The sequence below is a fragment of the Pseudorasbora parva genome, chromosome 2 (genome assembly GCF_024679245.1).
Source record: "Pseudorasbora parva isolate DD20220531a chromosome 2, ASM2467924v1, whole genome shotgun sequence".
NCBI lineage: Eukaryota > Metazoa > Chordata > Actinopteri > Cypriniformes > Gobionidae > Pseudorasbora > Pseudorasbora parva.
In genome coordinates this window covers 45,525,415-45,537,446 of record NC_090173.1, presented here as the reverse complement: position 1 = coordinate 45,537,446, position 12,032 = coordinate 45,525,415, and the positions used below count along the sequence as shown (strand labels likewise).

Sequence of the window (12,032 nt, the reverse complement as noted above, 5' to 3'; positions counted from 1 at the left end):
GTAGTTCTCGAGCGAAACGCAACAATCTTTTTTGCGGGTATTATATACCAGAAAGCCATGTTAGCAGAAAACCTCCATTACCAAAAAATAAATAAATTTAAAAAAATCCGGTGGAAAAGTACATCAACCGTGTGTGTTTTGGATGCTTATATCAACATATGATTTGGGACACGTTTAAGCTGATGTCAGAAACTGTTTAGGGCGAATTTGAATGCAGGGAAAGTCTGTTTTACTGTCTGTGGGTGATTCCCTTCTTTCTAACAGGAACTCTCGCCACACAAACCGGAAGCTAACGATATTATGAGGCAAGATAAAAGCCGATGTTTCCATGCGTGCACTTTATATCCGGTTTTTGCACAGTGCGTTACTATAAGTTGCACATTTTGGAATTATTTTTTCTCGGTGACCAACCGTACGTTTTTAGCCAGCGTTTTTCCCCCTTCTTCTCGTATGATAACAAAAAAGTCGCGAATCTTAAAAGATGTCAAAATCTCTGTCGTTTCGGTTACAACTAAGCTCCATAATGGAGATAACGACTAAAACGGCGATAGAAGAAATATGCAAAATTGTAGACAGCGATTTTGCGTTTTTACGACAAGAACTGTCTCGGGTCATGAGTGAAAACACAGTTCTTAAAGACAAAATGCTCCGTCTTGGGAGCGAAAGGCAAGGCAAAAGCACGCGCGTCACAAAGGAAGCGCGCGCTGGCTCCAAAACACTTCGCTCCGTTTGTGTTCAAACTGAAGATGGTAAATAACCTCTGCTTAATAGTTTTATTTGAAAATGTTCAAAAACCGGACAGTTTTTTCATGTGCACTACAGTTATTATAATGCATATTTGGCTCTCGATAGGACCGCAGCCCTCCATCAAAGGGATATTTGGAAAGGAGTGGTGTTCCGATTTGTGGGATCGGAGGAACGAGTCCAGAGAAGATGAGCTGGCAATCGATGTCGACCTGTACCCCGTATCGCCTTATAAGGTTCGTTTAAAGTTATTAACCACAAATTGAAACTTGTTTCAGGAGCTAACTGGTGTAAAATAATGCTCAAAATATTGCATGCAGAGTAAAGATTTGCCAAAAGTGCAAGGGTAAAAAGTTCATATGCTCAAGAGTTTGTAAAGGTGTTGTTTTCTTTTTGTCCAGAAAGCTTATTGTTTGATTTTGCTATTTTTTTAGAAGATTTTATTTATTTATTATTAATTTACCTTAAAATTAGTTGATTTTATCAATAAATAATAATAAGTTCATTCTTCAAATTCAAAATAACTCACAATTACTTTACATTTCATGCCCTTCTAATTCTGCTCAAATTATCGTATATTGGGTGCCTAAGAGTAATATCACATATTTCATGAACCTTTATAGCTCCGTATTGAGCAAATAAGCTTTTCCGCTGGGTGCTTTTCTTCAGTATGCATTCAGTAGCACATATAGACATTATAAACAACTTTTGGTCAAGTTTTAGATATTTTAGGTTTTTAATAGTTTTTTATGATGCAATCCGCACATTCCATTTATTCCTAAGGGGGATCAAATTTACCCTTGAGGGAAGGATTTGTGACTTTGTTAAATTTCAAGCACAAAACTGCTTGAATCTAGCCTAGAAATCTAGACGCACCCTAGCGGCAGCAAATTTAATTTGCCCGCAAGTGTCGTCTAGGAACTCTCAATACCATTCTGAGCTGTGTTCCTCAAAATCTGGACGGCCCAATCACATCGTCTATAGATTCGGCGGGGGCGGGCCATAATGACAACAGCCGAGTTGCGTTTGCGTGCTTCTAGTAACACAGTCTTCTAGTAAACACAGAAACTGGCAAACGGAGGAGGTCTTTCGAATCAGCTCTGAACGCGACTCTGGTAGACTTGGAGTTAAGCTTTTCTCTGAGAAAAGAACAAAGAGCGGCACTGAAGTCATTCTTAAGAAGGGCAGATGTGTTCGTAGTTTAGCCGACCGGATACAGCGAATGTTCAATCAGTCAGCGAGCTCTGTTTCACCTTCGTTGCTCTGGTTGGTGTAGCGCTATCCTATCGCGTGCAGAGGGAGTTTGAAAGACAACCGTTTATCCCGCCCCTCGGATTGAGCCCTGTCTATGGTGAGTTTCTAGACCAAACATCTTGATGTGGGTCTGGCTTGTCAGGCTAGCTTGAATCATTTAAAAAAAAAAGAAAAAAAAAATGTGCATTTGTGGTTCAAGTGTGACAAAAGTCAATGGGCTTTGGGCCACTCGGATGAACAACAATATTTGGTCAAAAAGACCTGAGGGAAGGATGAGGGTTAAAATATGAAACCTATTTTTACAATCCTGCGTAAATAAATTGAAAAACAAAATGTTGGTTAAAATGATCTGCTTATTTTGACAGCATGAAGAAAAAGACCCTTCCAATCTGGTCTTCATCAAAGAGGAGAGTTTTGAAGTGGACTCTTATCCCAGTTGGACAGGTAATATTTTAGATCTTTATCTAGATCTTAATATCTTTAATTAAAGGACCATTTACATGACACTTATAACTGAAAACTTTCAATGTGTTTTGGCTGTTCATTTACACGACAACTGCGTTTTGGGAGGCGTTTCTGACTTTTCTGAAAATGTGAACTTTTGAAAACTTTCAAAATGCACGTTTTTGAAAATTATACCGTTATCGCCTTCCTGTAAACTACAAAAACATGAATTTGTAAAGAAGGTGATGTCATGGGCACGCATGTTACATGTTCAATCAGGTGTTTCTTTAGAAAGTGACATCGCCAACTACTGGCACTTTTAGACGTGTGAACGAGGATCGTTTTGGCAATGTTGTTGTTTAAATGTGAAAATTGCAAAGGAAAAAAGTTTCTGTTTTTGGTACATCTGTGTCGTGTAAATGTGTCACCCTCAGTCAGGTGTAATTATTTTGGTTTATATTTAACAGAACTATTATATTTAACAGAACTATTTTTAATACTCCAACAGGAAAAAAGCCCCAGATTTCAAGACGACAGCTGCCATCTTCTGCATATAAGCCCCCAGCAGACTACAAAAAATTCAATGACCAATTTTCAGAGATATCGGACATGCAAAACACATCCTCTGAATTGACAGATCAACACTTAGCAAAAACAGCTATCGATGACACCGTCGACCAGTTAATAGCACCAATAGACGATCCATTAGATTTTGACGGGCACTGTGTCCTCAACCAATTTTCTGTAGAGCACAATGGCCAGTTTCCTTCCATGGCCCAAGAGGATGGAGAAGCACAGGAAACGTGTGTAGATGCTGCAACCACTACAGAACTTTGCGAAGCGAGATTTAGGGTACAGAAATCGCCAAACAACTTCAGCTGTTATGATGGCGGGAGGGCGTTCGTTCGACAAAATGCTGCCAGAAACCGTCTCAGAAAACATCGATTTTCAAAGCTGAAACCAAATGAAAAGTTTCGTTGCGAGGTCTGTGGGAGATGTTTTCATTCAAACACCAATCTCTCGGTTCACTATTTAGTCCACACAGGGGAAAGACCCTATAAATGCAGTTTTTGTGGAAAAGGGTTCTCCCAGAAGGGGAATCTACAAACCCATGAACGCATCCACAAAGGAGAAAGACCTTTTAGTTGCGTCACCTGCGGACGGAGTTTCACCCAGAAAATCTGCCTAAGTAATCACGAACGCATTCACAGAGGAGAAAGACCTTTTACTTGTATAACCTGCGGAAAGGGTTTCACCCAGAAAGTCACACTACAACAACACCTCTCTGTCCACGACAGCACAGCTAAACCAGTAAAGAGGGCACCAAGGAAAAGTTACCGTGGTATAAATTATAGCTTTATGTAGCACTCTTCTTTTCCTCAATTTGAGATTGCAGTAGCTGTGTAAAGTGAAATCTTGGGAAGAATATGAACTCTAGAAATGTGAGGTTGCAGCACCTTAACACGAATGTCTCTTTGTGTAGTACTGTAGGTTTTAGAACAAATATATAGTTATGTATGGCTGTGTGCTGCTTTGTCATACTTGAGTTTTTATCCTGTCAACTAATTTGTTTCTTCTGTTAAATCAAAGGTTTGATATCTGGAAAAAAGTATTATCTGGGCTATCTGGAAAAAAGTATTATAAAAGTTTGGAATAATTAGTCTTTTTGGTAACACTTTAGTATGGGAAACATATTCTATTAGATACGACTTTGCCTCAATAAACTCCTAATTTAATGCTTATTAATAGTTAGTAAGGTAGTTTTTGTAGCATTTAAGAGGTATTTGGTAGGATTTAGGGATGTAGAATGTGGTCATGCATAATAAGGCATTAATATGTGCTTTACCACTAAGTACTAAATAACAGCTAATATTCCAGTAATATGCATGCTAGTTAATAGCGAAAATTTTACTCTAAAATAAAGTGTTACAGACTTTATCTCTTAAGTCGCTTATGCTTACCCAGGATGAATTTATTTGATAAAAAATGAAGGACTGCTAAAATTCAGGTTTGATATCACAGAAATAAGGTGCATTTAAAATGTATTTTTTTAATGTAATGATATTTAACAATAGTACTGTTTTTACTGTATTATTGATCAAATGCAGTTTTGGTGAGCTTAAGAGACTTTCAAATACATCTGTATTATTATATTATTGCAATTATTCCAAACTTTCAAGCAGTAGTGTACAGCCCAGATCAAAGATGATCAGAAGTAAATGCATTCCTGTTTAGGACTTTAGGCTTAGGATGTTTTTGTGAATATGGTCCCAGTTCTTTCAAATATAATCAAATGTATGTAAGTTTAGGGCCATTAGTTTATAGCAACCAGTAACACTACTTGATCCTTACTGATTGGAAACTGTAACTAAGTAGTATATAAAATGCTTAAACAAGTTTGAGTTGATTGTTCAATTCAGATGTCTGCTAGATTGCACGTGTAAGCAAACCACCATTACTATGTGTATGTTCTACCATGCTGGAGTATGAATAAAAAGTCTGTTGCATGATTTCACTCATTTTACATCAAGTTTATTTAAGTTTATCCCTCTTTTGAAATGAATACACACATTTAGATGCTTCTAAATTAAGTAATGGTCAATGTATAGATGGCTCCTGGGGCCTATACCATGAAGAAAGGATAGGTGGATAACCATGTATGTTTCAGTTTAGTTTGAGATTCACAAGTTTTAGTTCAACCTGGATTTCAGGCGCCATGAAAGTGGCTCAGATTTTAGCGGGGTTCTGGCTAACCTGCTCCAGGGAAGGTTATGTTGTGGGTCAAACTGAAATTGGACCAATCAAACTGAGCAAATTGATCTGTCTGACACTCCCCTAGTTATTTTATATATATATATATATATATATATATATATATATATATATATATATATATATATATATATATATATATATATATATATATACTAATTCCATTAAAAAAGTGAAACTTGTGTATTATATTCATTCATTACACATAGAATGATATATTTCAAATGTTTATTTCTTTTAATTTTGATTATTATAACTGAAGACTAAGGAAAATCCCAAATCGAGTATCTCAGAATATTTGAATATTACTTAAGACCAATACAAAGAAAGGATTTTTAGAAATCTTGGCCAACTGAAAAGTATGAGCATGTACAGCACTCAATACTTAGTTTTGGCTCCTTTTGCCTGAATTACTGCAGCAATGTGGCATAGCATGGAATCGATCAGTCTGTGACACTGCTCAGGTGTTATGAGAGCCCAGGTTGCTCTGATATTGGCCTTTAGCTCGTCTGCATGGTTGGATCTTCCTCTTCACAATACCCCATTGGGGTTAAGGTCAGGCAATGACCTTAACTGGCCCTTTGCTGGCCAATTAAGAACAGTGATACCATGGTCCTTAAACCAAGTACTGGTTGCTTTGGAACTGTGTGCAGGTGCCAAATCCTGTTGGAAAATTAAATCTGCATTCCCATAAAGTTGGTCAGCAGCAGAAAGTATGAAGTGCTCTAAAACTACCTGGCATATGGCTGCGTTGACCTTTTACCTCAGAAAACACAGTGGACAAACACCAGCAATGACATGGCACCCCAAACTATCACTGACTGTGGAAACTTTACACTGGACCTCAAGCAGCATGGATTTTGTGCCTCTCCTCTCTTCCTCCAGACGCTGGGACCCTGATTTCCAAAGGAAATGCAACATTTACTTTCATCAGAAAACATAACTTTGGACCACTCAGCAGCAGTCCAGTCGTTTTTTGTCTTTAGCCCAGACGAGACACTTCTGACGCTGTCTTTTGTTCAAGAGTTTCTTGATGCGAGGAATCTAGAAACCCATATCTTGCATTCGTCTGTGTGTAGTGGTTCTTGAAGCACTGACTCCAGCTGCAGTCCACTCTTTGTGAATCTCCCACACATTTTTTAACGGGTTTTGTTTCACAATCCTCTCCAGTGTGCAGTTATCCATATTGCTTGTACACTTTTTTCTTCCACATCTTTTCCTTCCCTTCGCATCCCTATTAATGTGCTTCAACACAGAGCTCTGTGAACAGCCAGACTCTTTTGCAATGACCTTTTGTGTCTTGCCCTCTTTGTGCAAGGTGTCAGTGGTCGTCTTTTGGACAACTGTCAAGTCAGCAGTCTTCCCCATGATTGTGTAGCCTACAGAACTAGACTGGGAGACCATTTAAAGGCCTTTGCAGGTGTTTTGAGTTATTTAGCTGATTAGAGTGTGACACCAGGTGTTTTAATTTTGAACCTTTTCACACACAATATTCTAATTTTCTGAGATACTGAATTTGGGATTTACCTTAGTTATCAGTTATAATCATCAGAATCAAAAGAAACATTTGAAATATATCAGTCTGTATGTAATGAATGATTATAATATACAAGTTTCACTTTTTGAATGGAATTAGTGAAATAAATAAACTTTTTGATGATATTCTAATTATATGACCAGCACCTGTATATAGTAAAACAATACCCCCATGAGCAATTTTAGTTTAACAATGAAATTAACCATTTAGTTTAAATGAGCATAATTATATACAGATAATATGTAATATGAATAAGATTTGGAATCGGTAGGTAAAGCTTTTAAAAATTACTAAGTGTGAGCTTACATATGTCTCTGAGTCTCTGTATACCTATATATTATGAAATACATAAAATTAACTTCACAACTTACACTCGCAATATTTTCTTCTTGCTGTGTAAATGCATGCGTCATTTATATTCTTTAATCTCTTAATCTTCAGAAGAAGAGAGAAATTAATCTCATTGATTCTCTCACGAGAAGTGAATCACAGTTTCTCTATGTTTACAGGCATGTGATTGGCTGTTTGCTACTGATGTTACACTTTCATCTGCATGTGCTCCATGAACTCAGGATCAAAGCTTGAGCTGACAGAGAACGTTGACGTTACTAACAAAGCCTGGTTAAAATGGTTCGGTTTTCTCAAGTAATCCTGTAACCCTGAGTTTGTTCAACTACCATCATGGTATAGGCCCCTGCTGCTTCTGCATAACACGTTTCCAAACAATGTTGACGGACCTACATTTCTGTGAACAAATATGAACACTTCCAATTTGTTAATGTTTAATATAGAAGAGTAATGCACACTCTACTGTAACAGCAACGTTGATACAGATATAATTAAGTTATAGCTTGCTTAAATCTAACCAAAGCACTGGTGTGTATTGAAACCTTGTTTGTACGCGTAGCTTTTACCACATTCTGAGCAGCTATATGGCTTTTCTCCGGTGTGGCTTCGGAGGTGAACGTTTAAAGAACTCTTTTGAGCAAAGCTCTTCCCACACTCCATGCACGCGTACGGCCTCTCACCAGAATGAGTGCGCTGGTGTATTCTGAGGTATGTTTTTTGAGCAAATCTTTTACCACAAACTGTACATACAAAAGGTTTTTCTCCGGAGTGTGTTCGCATATGTGCTTTCAGGTAGGTTAATTTGTTGAAGGTTCTTCGACAGAATACACACTCAAACTTTTTCTCTTCTAAAACACTTGTGTGGTTGTGTGTACTATGGAAGTTTTGCTCTGTTGGACAGTCTCCTTGTGTAGTTATTGATTCATCAAGAGCTTGTTCTTCGGCTTGTGGCTGTTGTACATTAGTTTGGACTTGCTCATCTGAAGGTACCGTGTATGTGATAAAATCCTCGGAGCTCTGGGCAACACATCTCTCATCACTGGTCATTGCTGGTCCTGTAATTTGACAAATACATGAACGTCTAAAAATAATAAAGAGTTAATAGAAGCTGTTCTCAAGTTCTTTCTACACAAACCTCTCAAACTGCTACTTTCATCTTCAGTTTTACTTTTCCCAGAGCAATCGTCAAATGTCTCCTCCTTGATCATTATCATATCTGGTTCTTCATCCAGCAAATTCACTGGCTAAAAGATATAAAATTAACAAGAGAACTAGTTAAGTGTATTATAATATTGCATCATGTACATTAAAAGTGAGACCAACCTCTTCTGCGATGACTGAAGAGTCCAGGTGTGTGTCGTCCTCCTGCTCACCAACATTTGACTCCTGCTGTCTCCAGAGGTTCATGCACCATTCCTTACCGAAGATATTGTCAGCTGCAGGACGACGTCCAGACTCTGTAGGACACGTGTTGGTTTGGTCATTTGTCTTTCTTATTTTATAATATATATCAACACTTGTGAATGACATTACTCAATGACTAGACACTAAAAATAAATAATAAAGATTTAGAGTTGTAACTTAAGAGTTTTTAGGGTAATTGTAGGGTTAATATGGACAATAATCAATATTATATAATATTAATAACAGACAAAGTCATTTTTTTGTCTCCACCTACTGGCGTAACAATGTACTCAGAAAGTGAGAATTAATGATTTTGGTGAATGGAGTCAAAAGATTCCACTCCCCAAGATCGGAGCATTGACTAAAGGCTCAGAAATACTCACACCAAAGTTCTTTTTCGTTCTTCACTTAGGAGTAAAACGAAGTTTGAAATACGTGACCAGCGATATACTGAGAGTATGCTGAGACTTAAGGTTAGGTGAATATATAAATAAGTGCTCTGCACAAACACAACAAAATTGAGAAAACAGCAAGCGTTTTAATAAAGCAACGTGGTTATGTTTCCACGAGCTCTGCAATTTAGCAGTCTAATAAAATCAAGCCATGTTTATTTATAAAGCACTTTATACAATAAATCGCTTCAAGCCACAATATGTAATTTTCGCTGCTACAGGTTACTTATTTAATACAAAGGCATAGCTTGATTACGCCTTGATTTTGCAGAGCTTTTACTAAGCCACAGACGACCGCTTCCGCTCATGCGAATGTGGGGTAACGCAGCACTGTTTTATCATATTAGATAAGTAGATGAGTATGTTGAAAGTTATATTATAATGCTACTATGTGCATTCGCTCGGCGGCTACTATAAGACACTACAGTAAGCTAGATCGATATTAGTCATAGTAAAACATGGTACTGGCGGTAAATCAAGAAAACAAGACTTAAAAAATAAGACTAAATGTGTTGAGTTATATAACAATAATTTCCTTCAATGAATGTCTCCAAACGGTTAATCACCTGTCTATAAAACACATAAAGCGGCTTTGGTGTTTCCATGGCTTCTACAAAATAAAACCATAAATTGAGGGTAACGCGGGTATGATGTCATTGATAGGCGACACACAGACTCTGGCCCTGTCACAAATGGCACACTTCTGCTGCGTCCGAAAACCTAGGCAGCTGACTCATTTTGTGCACAAAGGCACCTCACAAAACTAATTTCGGACAGACTTCTAAGGCAGTGTCACGGTTTAATGATGAATTTCTCGTTAGAAATTATGTCAGAAGTGGAAAATATTGTTTAAAAAAAATACATTTACACACAAACTGACCAGCACTGGTCAGCACTGGATTGTGGGATATCAAAGGCAAAGAAGGATACATGTATGCTGTCTTCAAAAATCAATCAGATGAAGGTATCTCAGGAGACAGGAAGTGAAGCCAACATTAGATCCTCCGAAGGCAGAATTTGCCAGGTTTCGGACACAGCCCACATGTGCACTTTCGGCCTTGTGGACTTACAATGGCCATTGCGTGCGAGTGTCTGTTAAGTCCACAAGACCGCAGGGTGTCCCATTCGTCATTTAAGCTTAAAGAAGTGTGCTTGTGGGCGGCCCCTTTGCGGCTGCTATGTGCCCGCGATACGCACTTCAGTTGAGCCCGCAAGTTTGCGAGCTACAGAGAACTTCTACCCGGCAGTCAAAGCAGCATTACGCCGTGAAAGTGTGGACTCAGAGGAAGACCGTGAGTGTTTGGGTGCCATTTGGGACAGGGCCAGGTCCATCCTGCTTAAAATTGCTTATTTCTCTGGATTTAAAGGAAGTGTATGTAAGATTGTGGCCAAAACTGGTACTGCAATCACTTTCAAATTATTGTAGAGCGGTGTATTTACCGTTTGCTTTAGCGTTTTATACTTGAAAAACAGTGTCAGTGACTCGTTTCATAAGAGGTACAACTTTATTTTCTACAAAAAAGCAGCTCTACAATGTGTTCATGTTTTCAGGAATAGTCTGGCTGAATACAGGAGAAATTAACCAGAAAAGATTTCCATGTGAAAAGAGTCTCCGCACACACCTAGCTTTTACGTAATCGCCACAGACCCACTTTGCGGGCAAAACTTTAGGCAAGTTGTTTTAAACTCCCAAAATGAACTTAGTTTTGGCCTGATTTTGTTTTTAGGTGATGTCACGTAAGTTCATTCATCGATTTCGCTTAAAGTATATTGTGGCCTTTAGGGTACATAATACAAAAACGATGTACTAAAAACGGAAAAGTGTTTCCTTTATGTTTTTCGCATACAGACGACAGCGTGTTCAAAACGATCCGGTTCACGCAGATCAGTGAAACCGACTGGAAATGCTTTATTATTCTGCCAGGCCAGTAGATGACGATGTCACAAATAAACACTTTAGAACATAATTAGCATGCACATGACGTCACAGTTTTCACAAATTCACGTTTTAGTAGTTCTGGAGACGCAACCGTTTTTCGTTTTCAAGAACAACACAAAAAAAAAATGTAAAACTTGTTATGCGTTTTGGGGGCTTTAAAACCGTTTTAAATGGCTTTTTTTATTTTATTATACTATTATCATCTCTAAACTACCGTTTTTAGTAGAGCATTGTCGTGTAAACGTACCCTAAGGTTAACCTATTGTTCAAGGGCACAACCACATAGGGACCGCCCACTGCAGGCTTTGAACCCTCAGCCTAGAAATCAGATATATAATATGCCTATGTTTGACACGAAAAATCACACAGTCATGCATCGTGCATAAGTAAATCACCTCTAAGTCCCGGATGGCTGAATGGAGCTTCTGTCCCGTTCATCTTTCCAGCGGTTTTCCGAGCAGAATGAAGTTCACTCTCCAGAAAATGGCATTTCTTTTTCAGAGATTCATTTTCGTTTGTACATCGCGAAATCTCTAATCGCAACAGTAACGAATTTTCCTCGAAAAGTTTGCCTATTTCAACAACAGCTGCTTTCGCCAACATTTCCATTATGGATGTTAACTGCGTCTGAAAATCAGTAGTATTCATGATTTCCTTCGTTTACTGGACCATTGATCAGTTATGTATATTGTAAACACCCGTTCTTCGGTCGGACAACTCCGCTATAGCATCTAGAAGAGCTGTTTTTATTTCTCAGCAAGCAATGGCACTGTATGATTCGATATATTTCTGAGGATAGAATTATAGCATATCTAGCATCTTGCAGAGCAGGATCATGTGATGGGTTACCGTAAACCACCGTATAGAACGCACGCACGAACTGTAACCTTTTGATTGGCCGCCTCTAAAATGGTTTTGCCAATAGTACCTTGGCAACTGTTGATAGATGTTCTGGGTGGAATTTTACCAAATGTGGTAAAATGTCTCACGCACTCATGAGCGCCATCCCACCATGAATTATGAGTGGTAGTCAGGGCGTTGCTAGGCGGAACCCTGGTCCACGTCATAACGAGCCCACCACTCTTATATTCTGGTTCTCTTTAAAGATGTCAGGCAGAAATAAAGTCAATAGCTTACC

General features: G+C 38.3%; 2 protein-coding genes across 2 annotated transcripts; one reads left to right on the top strand and one right to left on the bottom strand.

The window, feature by feature from the left end:
- The first annotated feature begins 307 nt into the window (after positions 1 to 307).
- On the top strand, positions 308 to 4,957 carry LOC137054534 (uncharacterized). The gene is made up of 4 exons (XM_067429015.1): positions 308 to 749; positions 853 to 980; positions 2,364 to 2,442; positions 2,951 to 4,957. Exons 1-4 carry the CDS (start codon positions 482 to 484, stop codon positions 3,805 to 3,807), a joined length of 1,332 nt encoding a protein of 443 aa, XP_067285116.1. The 5' UTR covers positions 308 to 481; the 3' UTR covers positions 3,808 to 4,957.
- Positions 4,958 to 5,800: 843 nt separating this feature from the next.
- On the bottom strand, positions 5,801 to 11,730 carry LOC137045255 (uncharacterized). The gene is made up of 4 exons (XM_067421821.1): positions 11,290 to 11,730; positions 8,423 to 8,556; positions 8,235 to 8,343; positions 5,801 to 8,154 (listed from the first exon to the last, which is right to left on the bottom strand). The coding sequence occupies exons 1-4, from the start codon at positions 11,540 to 11,542 to the stop codon at positions 7,613 to 7,615; spliced, it is 1,038 nt and encodes a 345-aa protein (XP_067277922.1). The 5' UTR covers positions 11,543 to 11,730; the 3' UTR covers positions 5,801 to 7,612.
- Between the last annotated feature and the right edge of the window lie 302 nt (positions 11,731 to 12,032).